The 20,192-nt window shown below is 38.6% G+C and overlaps 1 protein-coding gene across 2 annotated transcripts in view; it reads right to left on the bottom strand.

The window, feature by feature from the left end:
• LOC130090382 (serine/threonine-protein kinase 32C-like) overlaps window positions 1-20,192 on the bottom strand; it is a 101,907-nt gene that overhangs the window by 31,950 nt on the left and 49,765 nt on the right. For both annotated transcript variants that reach the window (XM_056257736.1, XM_056257735.1), the window contains exon 3: window positions 4,812-4,963. In XM_056257736.1, the coding sequence (XP_056113711.1) occupies window positions 4,812-4,963 (152 nt within the window). The remainder of the gene's footprint in view (window positions 1-4,811; window positions 4,964-20,192) is intronic.

The following is a 20,192-nucleotide window of genomic DNA, read 5'->3' as shown; positions in this document are numbered from 1 at the left end:
TTTTGCGTCGTTTATGGTTACTTAAATCGATCAAACCACGAGGAGTTTTTATCGTGTACCAAAAGTTGTTGTTCATAAAGGGGGAAAATGCAAGAAATTGACCGAAAAACTCCGGAAAAACGGCTAGCAAACCTACGTCTGCGGTCGGGAGGAGCCGAATGGGAAAATGCCCGTTTGTGCAGTGATCACTTCGTCAATGGTGAGTTAATACAACTTAAGTGGCTATGTTTGTGTAACGTGTAACATTTACGAACTTTGTAAAGTCCAAGTATGTCTGTAAGACGAGGTAGTTGCTGATATCTACCACCTCGATGGCAGGAAAATCTTTCAATTCAGTTGAAAATCGCTCCTCTTCATAACGTAAGGATCACGTCCAACATATGTTTGATTTTTTGTTTACATCTTTCTCTTGTAATAGCGTGTAAAGTAGTACAGTGCGGACTTTCCTCCATCTCGTCCATTGCGCTCTTCACTCCCTGCCCTCCATCTGAATTCCGCGCGTCATCATAATCACGTGACTGAAACCCAGCTATTGAAAATTCCTAGGTGGAAATTCCTAGTTGTAGTTTCCTAGTCGGATATTCCTAGTTGTTGTTTCCTAGCTGAAAAATCCTAGTTGTAGTTTCCTAGCTGAAAAATCCTAGTTGTAGTTTCCTAGCTGGAAATTCCTAGTTGTAGTTTCTTAGCGGGCAATTCCTAGTTGTAGTTTCCTAGTCGGATATTCCTAATTGTAGTTTCCTAGCTGGAAATTCCTAGTTGTAGTTTCCAGTCGGATATTCCTAGTTGTAGTTTCCTAGCTGGAAAATCCTAGTTGTAGTTTCCTAGTCGGATATTCCTAGTTGTAGTTTCCTAGCTGGAAATTCCTAGTTGTAGTTTCCTAGTCGGATATTCCTAGTTGTAGTTTCCTAGCTGGAAATTCCTAGTTGTAGTTTCCTAGTCGGATATTCCTAGTTGTAGTTTCCTAGCTGGAAAATCCTAGTTGTAGTTTCTTAGCTGGAATTTCCTAGTTGTAGTTTCCTAGTCGGATATTCCTAGTTGTAGTTTCCTAGCTGGAAAATCCTAGTTGTAGTTTCTTAGCTGGAAATTCCCAGTTGTAGTTTCCTAGTCGGATATTCCTAGTTGTAGTTTCCTAGCTGGAAAATCCTAGTTGTAGTTTCTTAGCTGGAAATTCCTAGTTGTAGTTTCCTAGTCGGATATTCCTAGTTGTAGTTTCCTAGCTGGAAATTCCTAGTTGTAGTTTCCTAGTCGGATATTCCTAGTTGTAGTTTCCTAGCTGGAAATTCCTAGTTGTAGTTTTCTAGTCGGATATTCCTAGTTGTAGTTTCTTAGTCGGATATTCCTAGTTGTAGTTTCCTAGTCGGATATTCCTAGTTGTAGTTTCTTAGCTGGAAATTCCTAGTTGTAGTTTCCTAGTCGGATATTCCTAGTTGTAGTTTCCTAGCTGGAAATTCCTAGTTGTAGTTTCCTAGCTGGAAATTCCTAGTTGTAGTTTCCTTGCTGGAAAATCCTACTTGTAGTTTCTTAGCTGGAAATTCCTACTTGTAGTTTCTTAGCTGGAAATTCCTACTTGTAGTTTCTTAGCTGGAAATTCCTAGTTGTAGTTTCCTAGCTGGAAAATCCTAGTTGTAGTTTCCTAGCTGGAAATTCCTAGTTGTAGTTTCCTAGTCGGAAATTCATAGTTGTAGTTTCCTAGCTGGAAATTCATAGTTGTAGTTTCCTAGCTGGAAATACTTGTAGTTTCTTAGCTGGAAATTCCTAGTTGTAGTTTCCTAGTCTGATATTCCTAGTTGTAGTTTCCAAGTCGGCTATTCCTATTTGTAGTTTCCTAATATTAGTTTCCTAGTTGGAAATTCCTAGTTGTAGTTTCCTAGCTGGAAAATCCTAGTTGTAGTTTCCTAGCTGGAAATTCATAGTTGTAGTTTCCTAGCTGGAAATTCCTACTTGTAGTTTCTTAGCTGGAAATTCCTAGTTGTAGTTTCTTAGCTGGAAATTCCTAGTTGTAGTTTCCTAGTCGGAAATTCATAGTTGTAGTTTCCTAGCTGGAAATTCATAGTTGTAGTTTCCTAGCTGGAAATTCCTACTTGTAGTTTCTTAGCTGGAAATTCCTAGTTGTAGTTTCCTAGCTAGAAAAATTTGTAGTTTCTTAGCTGGAAATTCCTAGTTGTAGTTTCTTAGCTGGAAATTCCTAGTTGTAGTTTCCTAGTCTGATATTCCTAGTTGTAGTTTCCTAGTCGGCTATTCCTATTTGTAGTTTCCTAATATTAGTTTCCTAGTTGGAAATTCCTAGTTGTAGTTTCCTAGCTGGAAAATCCTAGTTGTAGTTTCCTAGTCGGAAATTCATAGTTGTAGTTTCTTAGCTGGAAATTCCTAGTTGTAGTTTCCTAGTCGGAAATTCATAGTTGTTGTTTCCTAGCTGGAAATTCATAGTTGTAGTTTCCTAGCTGGAAATTCCTACTTGTAGTTTCTTAGCTGGAAATTCCTAGTTTTAGTTTCCTAGCTGGAAAAACTTGTAGTTTCCTAGCTGGAAAAACTTGTAGTTTCTTAGCTGGAAATTCCTAGTTGTAGTTTCCTAGCTGGAAAAACTTGTAGTTTCTTAGCTGGAAATTCCTAGTTGTAGTTTCCTAGTCGGATATTCCTATTTGTAGTTTCCTAATATTAGTTTCCTAGTTGGAAATTCCTAGTTGGAAATTGGACATGAACGCCCTCTCAAATCGTATTTCCCACTGGGAAGCTCGGGGATGATTGATGATTGACAACGATTATCTGGTAAAGCATTCTCTCGCTCAGATAAAACACTTCCTGAAAATCATCTTTATCATAATTACTTTTTACAGAATTCACATTTATGCAGATGCTTTTATCCAAAGCGACTAACACTGCATTCATGTGTACACTTGATCAGTTCACGCATTGCCTGGGAGTCGAACCCGTGACCGTGGCGTTGCGAGTGCCATGATCTACAGGAATTCCACTTACTGACAGAAACTGATCACAGTGTCCCTCATTTTACACGATCCTTTCTGCAGTTTCTGTCCACAAACAGAGTTGTTACATTCAGTTCATACCGAGATATTTCACTAAAAACACAAGATAATGTCTAAGTGCAATTCCTAAAAACAATACAATATAATTAATATAATATAATACAATACAATATATAATAAACTAAAATAAAAATATGAGTTTATAACTTGCAATTCGGACTTTAGATATAAACTCAGATAATCTATTTCAGATAAACGGCATATAAAAACATCCCTAAACAAAACATACAACCAAAACAGTCGACAGCGCTGAGATCTGCACATGTAGACGTTTGCTTGGAAACGGACGTGATTGAGACGAGAGATGAAGTTTAATTGATAAAAATCAGATCATACGCCGCATCTTCATATTTTCCCCATGAACACTCACCGGTAATACATAAAGATGAGGCCTGTACTACTGAGAGCACGTTAACACGCACATTATCATTAAATAAAGCATGAAACACACACACACACACACACACACACAGAAGACTGGATTAGATTAGGCACAGAGTCACAGAAGGACAGGAAGTGATGAAGCGTTTCTATGGAAACAGCCTTAAAGACGACCTGACCATATAAAGAGGAAGATGTTAATGATGATGCTCTTCTTCAGTTACACAACTACACACTCGCACAAATCTCCGTTCCTGTGACGTCGAACAATCAGGTATGTTGGATTACGCGGATGAAGTTATTTCAGCTTGAACTGCCGCATTAAACAGATTAAGAGGGTTATGCAGCATATTCATTCATTTCCCCTGAGGTCACAAATATAATCAGGAAAGATGTGTGTTTGCTGCTGTACGCCGGTAATCACATTATCCTACTTCAGTTCCACATACAGTATATATTAAGAAAAACTAAGATTTAAGGCAAGACACAGAAAGAAAACATCCAAAATACACATTTAAGTGTTTACTGGGTTCGGACAGATACTATAAGATGAAATTCCAGGACTTTCAAGCAGGACGACAATCTGAGATCTCACTTATCAAACAATATCTTTATTATATTTACAATTTTAAAAAAGGTAAATAAAAATAAATAAATAAATAAATTATAAATAAATAAATATTAAAATAAAAAAAGTGCAGCGGATGCAATGACTGCCGTAACTTTAATCATTAATAGGACACTATGATGGAGATATCGCTTTCCTTATTCAAGCTGATTATTCCCCGTATGAATATATGATTGAGCTGAAGAATAAAAGCTGTATCATATACTTGGATATGAGGAATATCACACTCATACTCATGTGAAATGCCTCTCTATCTATCAGACGGGCTGCTTTGTTGATTTTGTGTGAAAAGATTTCTTTATCGGGGGTGGACCAGTACTACTTTATTTGATTTTTTATTCTAAACTGTTTTAATTATTCTTATTTGTTTTGATTACTTTAATTTCTTCTATGTAAAGCACTTTGAATTGCCATTGTGTATGAAATGTGCTATATAAATAAACTTGCCTTGCCTTGCCTATCGATCAAATTAAACACTAATTTCACATATAATGTCTTTCAATAATTCAAGCACTTTTCAAATACCTTTTCATAAATATGGCTGTTTCAAGGGTTTTCAAGGACTTACCTTTCAAAGAGTCAAATTCAAGCACTTCAAGCTTGTACGAACCCTTTTATAGCCTTATCTTGATGCACTCAATAAACTAGGGAAACATGGTGATGTTTATTTGTTTACTTATTTTTTCTGCGGTGTCTCGCCTTAAAAAACAGGATAGGATAGTCACATGACAGAAGCAGAGGAAGCGCAGGATAGTCACCAGAGGTTCACTAAGAACACATGTTCGATCTCCTGCAGGATCTCCAGCTCTCGGAAGACGTTGCGGACCTCGTCGCGCTCGATGCACTGCTGCTTGTTCATGTACTTCATGGCGTACATCTTCTCTGTGTCCCGCTTCTGCACGATGCACACCTGCACACACACACACACACACACACACGAGAGAGTTAGCGAGACCGCGTTAATGACATCAACATACATCATTATAGACTCGCGTCTGATATTAATAACCCGTTCGCTTCAACCGGCACAAAATGCCACGGGTCAGAGATCCTCCACCAACACACAATCTGCATTAAAAGCTCATTAAATGATAATCAAGAGTGTGTGTGTGATGTGAGACAGAGAGAAAGGTCAAAACACTGTGTGGACTGAAGCAGCACCAAATGAAAATCTGATATCACTGCATATTTCACTATAGAGTTCATTTTACTGGAAATTCTGAGACATACATATTTATATATTATATAATATTAAATAAAATGTAATAAATAAAAATACATTTTTCTCAAAATTTGTGCTGAGCTCATATGAGTAGATATCAAATGAATGAATCAGTCTCAATCAGGGCAAAAACATGCAAGTGAGTCATTGAATCATTCATTCAACCGATTGGTTCAGGAGAGTCATTGAATCACACACTCAACTGATTCGTTCAAATGAACAGATTTGTTCAGAAGAGTCATTGAATCACACACTCAACTGATTAATTCAAATGAACAAATTCGTTCAGGAGAGTCATTGAATCACTCATTCAACCGATTCGTTCAAATGAACGGATTCGTTCAGGAGTCATTGAATCATTCATTCATTGTTTTGTTCAAAAGATTCATTCACTAACAAAACAAATGAGTCATTGAATCATGGAGACTGATTCGATATGATCAGTCGTAGGATTGATTGAATAACTCGTTATTTTGCTAAGTTTACTATCTATTCTTCAGCGTTCAGGTAAACTGAAACGAGCCCCAGCGCGACTTCTACAAACTGCTCTGATTCTGTCAAGCGGATCCTGTGAGAGTCCAGAGGCGACAATCAAGTCATTCCGCTGTCCGACTGAAACAAGCAAACAGAATTATCGAGTGGAAATGGCCTTCGGAGCGTCTCATCGAAGTGTTGTTTTCCTGAAGTGTAGGAAAGCCTTTGAGCTCTCATAGTGTTTCGCCACACAGATCCGGACTGAAGCGGCCCGTAATCACATCCACTTTGACCCAGCGGTTCACAGAAGACTGAAACCTCCAATACAACCCTGCCCGCCGGCTCCGATAACTGCGATAACCAGAACAAATATCAGAGAGGAGAGGAGAGGATAACTCAGATCTAATCACCCGCTCCAAAACAACAAACACAAAACCGTGAAAATAAGATGCTTCGTTTAAAGTGCTTATAAAGTGCAAAAAATGATGTTTCTGTCTCGTTTTCCAGCACTAATATCTAAACATTCTTAAATCAAGATACATTTACTGGAGAAGAAGCAAAATGACTGAAGATATTAAGTCTTGTTTAATGATTATTTTTCTGACTGCATTGGCAGATATGTGTTCTTGTTTTAAGACTAAACTAACTTCATTTTGACACATTATTGCTTCTCCAGTAAATGTTTTTTTTTAAATGTCTAGATATTCATACTGGAAAAAACGACGTTTCTGCCGTGTAATGCCTCTTTAACAATCTAATAAAGTTCACATTTATCTCTTATTCCAAACATTAATAAACCGCATTAACCTCCCGCTGGCTGCTTTTCACGGCTCAATATTCATAAGGAACACCTGTGATCGTGCTTCAACACACATTAGACCGGTTGTTAAAGGTCAGCCGTTGGCTGTGCTGAAGGACTGTTGCATGCTGGTATTTCAGAGACTGCAGGAGAGTTTGGCTCTGGGAAACATCATAATGCCGGCTGTCGTCATGCGAGCGGATCGAGCCATCGAGTCCCGCTGCGCGAGAGAGAGAACCCGGGGAAAGACCCGTATACACACACACCTCTCACACAACAGATCATTTCACCATATCATCATGTGTACAGAAGCCCAGAGACACTGCTGAATCAGTGTGAGCATCCTGATGATGAATCCTGCATATCACAACAACACGTGTGTGTGTGTGAATCACGCGATCACTGTATGTGTGTAACGTGTGAATGTACAGTAAGGCCAAAAGTGACGTCCGGTCCATGAGAACTGAGAATCTGTTACAGATTTTGTATTCATACTGCGTAGTTGCGAGTCGATTGTTTTATTTGTGAAAATTATGAAAATGAAGAACACATGCAAAAACAAGAGAGAACCGATTATGTTGTATTTAATGCATATTTTTTGTTTGTTTTTATGCATTTTTTGTGCATAAAGTAAAATAAAACCTGTAGCTTAGTAAATATCAGTAAATAGTAAATATCTTAACCAAGTTTAGTGCTTCTCTCATATTTAAAATATTTAAAAAATATTATATTATATATTATATTATGATGGCTTAGTAAAACTTGAATCTCCTCCAGACACTACTGTACACTAATGGACAAACGTTTGGAATAATTATGATGTAGTCAATGCATATTTTTAGTTTTTTTTATGCATTTTTTGTGCATATAGTAAAATAAAACCTGTAGCTTGTCATATAGTAAATACCTTAAACAAGTTAGTGCTTCTCTCATAATTTAAAATATTTTAAAATATTATATTATATTATTATGGCTTAGTCAAACTTGTATCTCCTCCAGACACTACTGTACACGAATGGACAAACGTTTGGAATAATTAAGATTTTATAATGTTTTTGAAAGAAGTCTCTTCTGCTCAGCAAGGCTGCATTTAAAACGTGAAATATTAATTCTACTTCTAAACAGCTTTATATGTGAATATATTGTAAAATGTCATTTATTTCTGCATTTTCAGCAGCCATCACTTCAGTTCAATGACACGTAGTTACAAACACATAAGAAGAGAAACTTCATTCCAGAGATTGTGTCGCTCAGATCTCGTCAGCTGCCCTTCAGTCACGTCTCCACTAAAGAGATTTGATGAGCGTTTATAGGGACCGAAACCTCCATCAGCTGCTTTATTCTCATTCCCCGCAGTGAGAAACAGACAGATACAGAGAGAAAGAGGTGAGGAAAGACGACAGAAGCACAAAGAGTCTTCTCTCTCACAGTGACGGATGTAAAGACACTTCAAACCCCGGCGTTTATGGATTGAACTCTCGTGAAAGCTACACCTCATATTGTCCACACCACTGCTGAAATGACACCTTATTAAATGAATCACCGCAGCCTCTGCCAAAACCATCAAATTAAATGCGATATGCTTCCTTTCTTTTTGGTCGACCGTTCTGTAATTATGATATTTTGGTGGAGACTGTGGGTACCATGGTTACCGTTTTTGGTAAGAATCCTAATGAGGAAAAATGACTTCCCTTTCCTAGACACTGATGTCAATCTTTATAAAGCAACATTTAATTAGCAAGAGAATATCTCAGCACCTCTTCACCATGATTACTATGATGACACACGATGATGATCATGTTGATCATGCTGTTGACGATGCATAATTCATCTCAGACCTTGAAAATAAATGAAAGGAAACAGGAATGTTCGAATTGTGAATAACCAAGTGTATTCTATGACAAAGACTGTTTCAGTCACTCAGTGTGTATTTTTAATAATGTTAAAATGGTGTAATATTTATTAATTTGATTATGTGCCAAACTGTTTAGTTGTGAGTGCAGTGAGCCTGCAGAGAGACTCCGCCCACACACTCTTCTGATTGGCTGTGATTTGTGAGTGATTTTGGAAAAACAGATATCTGCTTATTTTTCGACTCTAGGTATTTATTTTATACAGTGGCTAAATTAATGAGAAATAAAGCTGTTTCTAAACAGCACAGCAGAAGTGACTATGAACTACTTTGCTTGTAAGATTGATTATATTAGAGAGAAATAGTGCGCTTGCAGAGAGAGTCCGCCCACACACTCTTCTGATTGGCTGTGATTTGACATTGATTTGCAGTGCATTTGCAGGGAGACTCCGCCCACACACTCTTCTGATTGGCTGTTATTTGACATTGATTTGCAGGGAGACTCCGCCCACACGCTCTTCTGTTTGGCTGTGATTTGACATTGATTTGTAGTGCATTTGCAGCGAGACTCCGCCCACACACTCTTCTGATTGGCTGTTATTTGACATTGATTTGCAGGGAGACTCCGCCCATGCACTCCTCTGATTGGCTGTGATTTGACATTGATTTGCAGGGAGACTCCGCCCATGCGCTCTTCTGATTGGCTGTGATTTGACATTGATTTGCAGGGAGACTCCGCCCATGCGCTCTTCTGATTGGCTGTCATTTGACATTAATTTGTAGTGCATTTGCAGGGAGACTCCGCCCATGCGCTCTTCTGATTGGCTGTGATTCGAGATTGATTTTGGTGCGCAGCAGGAAGAAAACAAAACCAGAGGTATTTCGCATTTCATGGAAAGACAGCACTATTGCATACAGAAAAGCCTGAAGGCCAGAGATCTGCTTATTTTTCGACCCTCTTAGAAGAAAACAAACACAATTCTAGGTATTTATTTGATACAGTGGCTAAATTAATGAGAAATGAAGCTGTTTCCAAACAGCACAGCTGTAGTGTCTTTGTGAACTTCTTTGCTTGTAAGATTGATTTATATAAATTGAATTATAAAAATTATAATTATTGTAAATAATTATAACCGTCTACTACAGTATTACATCAACTAACCCTAACTCTAACCCATCATTGTAGTCTCCCTGAGGAAAAAATTCCATTCATTCATTTCTATAGGAGAGGAAGAATTGTCTAAACTCGTTAAATCATCTAAATAAATCAACAAAACGTATGTTAGACCCTATACCGACTAAGCTATTGAAAGAGATGCTTCCAGAGGTCAAAGATTAACAAAATAACAAATTACAGGCCGATCTCGAATCTGCCTTTTCTGTCAAAGATATTAGAAAAAGCAGTATCCTCACAACTGTGTTCCTTTCTAGAAAGAAATGATATCTGCGAGGATTTCCAGTCCGGATTTAGACCGTACCATAGCACTGAGACCGCTCTCATCAGAGTCACAAATGATTTGCTCTTATCATCCGATCTTGGTTGTATCTCGCCATTAGTGTTACTCGATCTTAGTGCTGCATTTGATACTATTGACCACAATATTCTTTTGAATAGACTCGAAAATGATGTTGGCATTAGTGGAATTGCATTGGCATGGTTTAAATCGTGGTTAAAAATTAGCAGTGAATGAAGAGATGTTATTGATTTGAAGTTCAGTATGGAGTACCACAAGGCTCAGTACTAGGACCATAACCCTAATTCTAAAACCACTGTTAAAACTAAAGGAAATATGAAGGATGCAATACTACTCTATATGTCCTCAAGATTAACATGAGATTGGCAGAAACTGTGTGTTATGTACCCTTTAAAACTTGTTTTTACAGTGTAGATGAATGATCCCTGTCACTTTCTCATGAGATCACACAGCTTTCTCTACTCATAAAGCGTGTGATGCAGTGTTTTACGTAACACTGCATAATGCGTCGGTCGCGTTATGAATGCGGAGACGCTGGGGTTTGCAGAGAGTCTTTACTTTTTTAAGCTTCTTCTATTCCCATGACTCTGATATATTTAGCTGCTCTATCCATTGTTGTCACAAAGCTTTTGGTAGGCCCGACCCAGCCGAGAGAAAATTCTGTTCAATCTACAGGAGACTCGAATCAAAAGTGTTGGGTTTCTGGGTCACACAACTGCTGATACGAGCAAGACGTCTTACGGATATAAACCTGAGAGCTGCAGACAAACGCACCCATCCGTCGGGCCACTGTTCAGTCTGGGGTTTTTTGCACTGATGCCATAGAAGAACCTTCGGTCACACTTTACAACAAGGTTTCATTAGTTAAATACTTTATTAAGCATAGTTGATGTTCATTTCAACATTTATTAATACATTGTTAAATCAAAGGTTGTATTTGTTAACATTAATTAATGCACTGTGAACTAACATGAACAATGAACAGCTGGATTTAAATAAAAATACGGCAATAAATATATTGGTCATTGTAAGTTCATGTTAGTTAATGCAATAACTAATGTTAATAAATAAGACCTTATTGTAAAGTGTTGCCGAACCATTTCTGGTTCCCCAAAGAACCTTTCAGCAAACCATCCTGAAAAGAACCATTTTGTTCTTAGTGTTAAGAACATTTTAATAATATAAAGAATCTTCTTCAGTGTTTTCCAGCACTAATATCTAAACATTCTTAAATCAAGACACATTTACTGGAGAAGAAGCAAAATGACTGAAGATATTAAGTCTTGTTTTATGAAAAATTGATAAAAATTAAGTGACTTCATGCTTAAAACAAAAACAAATATCAGCCAATGGAAAATAAACTTATTTCAAAGGGAAAACAAGAATCTTTTTCTGACTCCCTTGGCAGATATTTGTTCTTGTTTTGAAAGTTAAGTCTCTTAATTTTGACGTTTTTCCGACAACACTTGTTATTATTTGCGTCTCCAGTGAATGTATTTATATATTTGTCCTGGAAAACATGATGTGAATGGAAATATTCCATGGATGTTAAAGGCTTTTAGACTATCGAGGCCTATAAGAATGCATTTCAATCCCAACAAAGCCTCTTGTATCCAAACAGACTCTTTATACCAGAATAATATTTCCTCATGAATTTCGAGAATTGCTTTAGGGGATTGGATTCGATTGAAACATCAGACTGGAACAAGCACCGTGTTTTTCTCTGAATTACAACACTGAGCGCTGATGTTTCCAAACACTGATGAGTCTGTGAGTGACAAAGAGAAATAATTTCCTCTTATGTAAATTTGTTTTCTCTCCATCTTTAGTGACGAGGGGCGGGGAATGAAGGCACACGACCAGCACTTACAACACAAATAGCAAAACACATCATTCTTCCAGCATCTGAACATCTCATCTGCGCTCGCCCAGAGGCCTGGGATTGGCTGGAAATTAAAAATTAAAGGGCAGAAGTGCAGATGAAAAAAAGATGGAGACAAGAACATGTTGAAGGCTTTATTTGCAAAAAGCAACAGCCTTCAAAATACAAAGAGAGGGAGAGAAAGAGAGAGAGAGAGAGAGAGAGAGAGAGAGAGAGAGAGAGAGAGAGAGAGAGAGAGAGAGAGAGAGAGAGAATAGCTATCAACCCACACACACAAACTGAGAAACCAAACAATTAAAGAAGCCGATTGTGGGCTGAAGGCTTCATTGAGACGGGCTTGAGTGAGGACAGAAGAGCTGAATTAATCACTTCGGTTTCATAAACACAAGCTGATCTCGAACAGCACTTCCTGTAACACTGAGCGTCACAGATGCAGGAGAGCATGAGCCTCATTCAGGAGCATACGAGCGTGACTGATGACATGATGACACACAACTAGGGCTGATCTAGTTATAGTTATATCAAAGACATCATCATCATCATCACAGATGAAAACGGTTTTTCCATTTAAAAATTTCACCATTCAATTCTTTTTTAATTCACAAGCTTGCGATTCAATTCAGACTTCAATTCGATTCATTTGGATATTTAACAATCTATAATAAAACAATAAAAAAAACATTTATTCAAATATAGGCTAAATTAATATTGAAGAACATGTTTAATATAAATATAATGAATATGTAATAGAGTGCATATATTTACTATATTATTCTTATAGTTAGCTAACTATCGAGTTTACAGACGTAAACGTTTTTAAGACGTAAACTTATATACTATAAGACGTATATACATATTACCATTCAGTAAAGGCTTTTCTGAGGAGTGTGACGTTATTGTTCTCCAGCTGTTTGATTGACGGCTGAAACACTGATTTATGGATTATGAGACATGATTGATTTCAGGAAGTTGTTCTGTATCTTCATCATTCCTTCTGATGTTCACTGATGTTTATTTGCTGCTGTAACTAGTAAAGAGGAAGAGATGATCGGTTCTTCTGTCACACATATTAAACACACACACACACACATTTACTGACTCAATTTATTGATGAAACTGACAGGATTTGAAAGCTGAGACTGTTTCATATCAAAAGTATCAAAGCACAAATATTACTGTGATTATTGGACGTCAGGAGCTACGAATAATGTTTAGTTTTCTTGTGTTACCCAGATCCTGTGTCAGACGTAACAACCCAGTGTTTGGGTAGTTTTCCTGTGTAACCCAGATCTTGGGTCAGACGTAACAACCCAGTGTTTGGGTAGTTTTCTTGTGTAACCCAGATCCTGGGTCAGACGTAACAACCCAGGGTTTGGGTAGTTTTTGTGTAACCCAGATCCTGGGTCAGACGTAACAACCCAGGGTTTGGGTAGTTTTCTTGTGTTACCTAGATCCTGTGTCAGACGTAACAACCCAATGTTTGGGTACTTTTCTTGTGTAACCCAGATCTTGGGTCAGACGTAACAACCCAGTGTTTGGGTAGTTTTCTTGTGTAACCCAGATCCTGGGTCAGACGTAACAACCCAGGGTTTGGGTAGTTTTTGTGTAACCCAGATCCTGGGTCAGACGTAACAACCCAGTGTTTGGGTAGTTTTCTTGTGTAACCCAGATCTTGGGTCAGACGTAACAACCCAGTGTTTGGGTAGTTTTTGTGTAACCCAGATCCTGGGTCAGACGTAACAACCCAGGGTTTGGGTAGTTTTCTTGTGTTACCCAGATCCTGTGTCAGACGTAACAACCCAATGTTTGGGTACTTTTCTTGTGTAACCCAGATCTTGGGTCAGACGTAACAACCCAGTGTTTGGGTAGTTTTCTTATGTAACCCAGATCTTGGGTCGGTCAGACGTAACAACCCAGTGTTTGGGTAGTTTCAGAGACAATTTATATAGAGACATGCCACTTCCTCAATCCTCAATACAACTATATAGGGAAAACCCGTAACGCCAAAGATGGCGGTTGTATGCACATGCCCCGCCCCTCCCGCTGGAAAGCCAATCGTCTGCTTTTAACAGTCAAGCCGGGAAACATGTAAGCCTATCGTCTGGTTCCAATGACGCATGCGCACAGTTGAGGTTTGCGACAGCAGAGACGAGAACCCTTGCGCATGCCTAGTAAACGTATAACCTGTGGGGAAAAAGACCTTTTAAACCTTATTTTGGGGCAAAGACATCAAACTTTTCAGCGATTTTTATCATATTTTACTGCTGTTTCTATGCAGTTCTGACACTCTGCCCATTCGTTTAGATAGGAGCCTGGTCTTGTTAGTCCGAAATAGCTGCCCGGAGGCGTTGCCAAGATGGCGGCCGAGTGGCATGACTTGCCTAAAAGGACTTTGGTAGTTTTCTTGTGTAACCCAGATCTTGGGTCAGACGTAACAACCCAGGGGTTGAGTTATTTATAGGGTTACAGGGCTTTTTGTGATCTCTTCAGGAGAGAGCAGTGCAGCTCCATCAAAATGCTTCTAATATTTGTTAAATGAGTTTAAATGTTTGCAATATGTATTAAAATGATATAAAATATACTATACTGTAAAATATGATTGACAATAAAGGAATTATCATCCAAGCCAGTGGTTGTGTGGGGTATTTTAAAAAAGTTTAGATGATTTAAGTTAATCCGTAGACATTCATTCATGTATGAAGTTAAAAAGAAAATAGTAAAAATTTATAGTAAAAATGAATCAACTATGCTGGGTTAAATAAACAACCCAATTTGCTGGGTAAAATTAACCCAACATACTTTCTGTCCTATATTTACCCGGGTTAAAACCTGGGTTAAACAACCCAATTTGGGTTGCTTTCAACCCAAGGGCTGGGTTGAAAGCAACCCAAATTGGGTTGTTTTTAACCCAGTGTTTTGAAGTAGCTTCTCCTTAAACATTCACAATTTAAGATGAATTCAGTTCTCAGACTAATCAGCTCCTGTTCTAATGAGTTTTGATTTGTTGTGTTCTAGTTGCGATGTTAAAATCAGAATCTAAGATTGCGATTACTTGAAGACCTTCAGGCTCTGAGCCGGGACGGGTCACACAGGCTCTTAGGAAGGAAAGCAATTGTCCCGTTGCCCTGGAACGGCTCGTGTCATTACAATCTCACTGCGACTGCGAAATATAATCCTGACGGCCTCCGGCTGAGCGTCTCCACAGGAGTGTGTCCCGTCACACACACATCACAGCAGGAGTGTGTCCCGTCACACACACACACAGACACACACATCACGACAGGACTCAGACGCCAGCCGGGACACAAACGCCCTCAGATCGGGTCAGAACTCGAGCTCAATCACACACACCGGCCGAACGTTAGCAGACCTCATCATCACCAGTTCTTTACACAAGTGTGTCACTATTAAAATCACATTCTGCTTTACATCTCGCAAACCAGATCCATTCTGTGTTCATGCAGTCAAAAATGCTAAAATCATCTTCTTCCTCTGTGTTTCTGTCTTGTTTTCCAGCTCAAATATTTAAACATTCTTAAATCAAGATACATCTCCAACAATATACATATTAAATTAGGGCTGAATAATCACGATTAATCGCATCAAAGTTTGTTTACATAATATATATGTGTGTGGGTACTGTGTATAATTATTTTGTATATATAAATACTCAAATATGCATGTATATATTTAAGACATTTTGCATGTATATACTGTATATATATATGTATACATAATTTATATTAAATGTAAATATAAATATTTTATAAATAAATTTTCTTAAATACTATACACATACATGTGTGAGTATTTATATATACAAAATAATTATACACAGTACACACACATATATATTATGTAAACAAACTTTTATTTTGGATGTGAATAATCGCGATTAATCGTTGCACAGCCCCTAAAAAATGTATAAAAATTAAGTGACTTTAAATTAAAAGTAAGTGACAAATATCTTCCAATGAGGTCAAAAAAATAAATGTAACTCAAAGGGAAATACACTCACCTAAAGGATTATTAGGAACACCATACTAATACTGTGTTTGACCCCCTTTGGCCTTCAGAACTGCCTTAATTTTACGTGGCATTGATGCAACAAGGTGCTGAAAGCATTCTTTAGAAATGTTGGCCCATATTGATAGGAAAGCATCTTGCAGTTGATGGAGATTTGTGGGATGCACATCCAGGGCACGAAGCTCCCGTTCCACCACATCCCAAAGATGCTCTATTGGGTTGAGATCTGGTGACTGTGGGGGCCATTTTAGTACAGTGAACTCATTGTCATGTTCAAGAAACCAATTTGAAATGATTCGAGCTTTGTGACATGGTGCATTATCCTGCTGGAAGTAGCCATCAGAGGATGGGTACATGGTGGCCATAAAGGGATGGACATGGTCAGAAACAATGCTCAGGTAGGCCGTGGCATTTAAACAATGCCCAATTGGCACTAAGGGGCCTAAAGTGTGCCAAGAAAACATCCCCCACACCATTACACCACCACCACCAGCCTGCACAGTGGTAACAAGGCATGATGGATCCATGTTCTCATTCTGTTTACGCCAAATTCTGACTCTACCATCTGAATGTCTCAACAGAAATCGAGACTCATCAGACCAGGCAACATTTTTCCAGTCTTCAACTGTTCAATTTTGGTGAGCTCTTGCAAATTGTAGCCTCTTTTTCCTATTTGTAGTGGAGATGAGTGGTACCCGGTGGGGTCTTCTGCTGTTGTAGCCCATCCGCCTCAAGGTTGTGCGTGTTGTGGCTTCACAAATGCTTTGCTGCATACCTCGGTTGTAACGAGTGGTTATTTCAGTCAAAGTTGCTCTTCTATCAGCTTGAATCAGTCGGCCCATTCTCCTCTGACCTCTAGCATCAACAAAGCATTTTCGCCCACAGAACTGCCGCTCACTGGATGTTTTTTCTTTTTCGGACCATTCTCTGTAAACCCTAGAGATGGTTGTGCGTGAAAATCCCAGTAACTGAGCAGATTGTGAAATACTCAGACCGGCCCGTCTGGCACCAACAACCATGCCACGCTCAAAATTGCTTAAATCACCTTTCTTTCCCATTCTGACATTCAGTTTGGAGTTCAGGAGATTGTCTTGACCAGGACCACACCCCTAAATGCATTGAAGCAACTGCCATGTGATTGGTTGATTAGATAATTGCATTAATGAGAAATTGAACAGGTGTTCCTAATAATCCTTTGGGTGAGTGTATATCCCCTATTGGCAGATATTTGTTCTTGTTTTAAGCAAAAACTCACTTAATTTTGATATTTTTAAAACTTAATATGTGATTTTGCTTTCTCAGGGATGTTGAGATGTTGGAAACCGAGACAGACACACTGAGGAAGAAGTTCAGCCTTCTGTTCACTGACCCGAGATCCTCATGCATCACAAGTCCAGAACAGCAACACATTTACCACGTTTATCATATTTACCACGTTTACCACGTTTACCACATTTACCACATTTACCACGTTTACCACGTTTAACACATTTACCACATTTACCACGTTTACCACGTTTACCACGTATACCACGTTTACCACGTATACCACGTTTACCACGTTTACCACATTTACCACATTTACCACGTTTACCACATTTACCACATTTACGAACGTTTACCACATTTACCACACTTACCACGTTTACCACATTTACCACGTTTACCACGTATACCACGTTTACCACACTTACCACGTTTACCACGTTTACCACATTTACCACGTTTACCACATTTACCACGTTTACCACATTTACGAACGTTTACCACATTTACCACGTTTACCACACTTACCACGTTTACCACGTTTACCACATTTACCACATTTACCACGTTTACCACGTCTACCACATTTACCACGTTTACCACATTTACCACATTTACCACGTTTACCACGTCTACCACATTTACCACATTTACCACGTTTACCACGTTTACCACGTTTACCACACTTACCACGTTTACCACGTTTACCACGTTTACCACACTTACCACGTTTACCACGTTTACCACATTTACCACGTATACCACGTATACCACGTTTACCACATTTACCACGTTTACCACGTTTACCACATTTACCACGTTTACCACATTTACCACGTTTACCACATTTACCACGTATACCACGTTTACCACGTTTACCACGTTTACCACATTTACCACGTTTACCACGTCTACCACATTTACCACGTTTACCACATTTACCACGTTTACCACGTTTACCACACTTACCACGTTTACCACATTTACCACGTTTACCACATTTACCACGTTTACCACATTTACGAACGTTTACCACATTTACCACGTTTACCACACTTACTGCGTTTACCACGTTTACCACATTTACCACGTTTACCACGTATACCACGTTTACCACACTTACCACGTTTACCACGTTTACCACATTTACCACGTTTACCACGTTTACGTTTACCACATTTACCAACGTTTACCACGTTTACCACACTTTCCACGTTTACCACATTTACGTTTACCACGTTTACCACGTTTACCACATTTACCACACTTACCACACTTACCACACTTACCACACTTACCACATTTACCACGTTTACGTTTACCACATTTACCACGTTTACCACATTTACCACACTTACCACGTTTACCACATTTACCACACTTACCACGTTTACCACACTTACCACGTTTACCACATTTACCACATTTACCACGTTTATGTTTACCACATTTACCACGTTTACCACATTTACGAACGTTTACCACGTTTACCACACTTACCACGTTTACCACATTTACGTTTACCACGTTTACCACGTTTACCACATTTACCACGTTTACCACACTTACCACACTTACCACATTTACCACATTTACCACGTTTACCACGTTTACCACACTTACCACGTTTACCACATTTACCACGTGTACCACATTTACCACGTTTACCACGTTTATCACGTTTACCACACTTACCACGTTTACCACATTTACGTTTACCACGTTTACCACACTTACCACGTTTACCACATTTACCACGTTTACCACATTTACCACGTGTACCACATTTACCACGTTTACCACGTTTATCACGTTTACCACACTTACCACGTTTACCACATTTACGTTTACCACGTTTACCACACTTACCACGTTTACCACATTTACGTTTACCACGTTTACTACACTTACCACACTTACCACACTTACCACGTTTACCACGTTTACCACAAGTCTGGAGTCGCCCGTCTGAACGGGACTCACAGTTCAAATCAGCACATTTAACTTCTAGTTACTAGGCAACCATACATCCCATTAATCTCCAAATTACATCAAATGCAATTAGCCACATACCCTTCATGCTTTTGGTGAGTGTTCACTAGGGCTGTTGGAACGAATTCCAAAATTCGAATATAATTCGAATATTAAAAAAATCAATACTATTCGAATGCTGAAGTTACTATTCGAATATTTTTATTTTTATTTTTTTTATATGCAATCTTGTCTTTCTCACCACCTTGGCTTACACGCATGTGAAAATGAAATGCTTTTGTTTCGTCTGATGAACAATAAAGTTTTTGAATCGTAACAATTGTGCACGTTATACACGCTGATCATCATAACAATACTGTCAAAAATGGTAAATGTTTAACGCCGTAAAAAAACACCCGTGAAGCGCAAATATCTTGGTGAAAACTCAACGGATTCGGTGAGCACCAAACTCGCTGGAACCGTCTAGTCGAACTGAAAAGAACAATATAAATTTCAGAATGTTTGGTGGTGTTTTCGCGGAGATATTAGCCGAAAACCATCGGTAGCGCTTCAACCATATTCAGCGTGAATAAAATGTTTATTGTAATGTTAGATGTCCCTCTAGTGGACAGAACGTGTAACAACAACCACATGCTATAGTGGCATTGGCGATCCATAAGCCTGAGTAATGTCGTAAATATTAATAATAGGGTGAATTTGAGCATTTAATATTCGAATATTATTCGAATATTAAAGGGTTAGTTCGCCCATTTAAGACATGAAGTTGTATGCAATCCTTACCAGCACTATAGTGCATACACACTGACCCACTCTGTTGTCACCTCCCTGGTCAGAGTTCTGTCCGCTGGAAGTTTTTCAATAAAGTACTCCCGGTTATTTTCCGGGGCCACAAAACTGTGCTTTTTACGTGAAAAAAATGATTTGCGTTTCAAAGCTTGATTAATTTACCACACAAAAAACACGCCGGTCAAAATTCATACTTCAGTTTTAATCGGCACTATTTTCGATCCATTTCTATCAATCCGCGCTGCTGTCAACGTCAACAGTGCACACGTTCCGATCGTGTGATTTTTTTTTCCCAAACCACTTCAGCGGAAATCCCGCCCTGCAGCTGATTCCAAAGTTGTCATTGGTCATGTCAATCACTGTAC

This window comes from Rhinichthys klamathensis, unplaced genomic scaffold (assembly GCF_029890125.1).
Source record: "Rhinichthys klamathensis goyatoka isolate OS25496 unplaced genomic scaffold, OSU_Roscu_1.1 h1tg000142l_1, whole genome shotgun sequence".
Lineage (NCBI taxonomy): Eukaryota > Metazoa > Chordata > Actinopteri > Cypriniformes > Leuciscidae > Rhinichthys > Rhinichthys klamathensis.
Note: the sequence above shows the minus strand (reverse complement) of the source record. Positions and strands in the feature narration are given on the sequence as shown.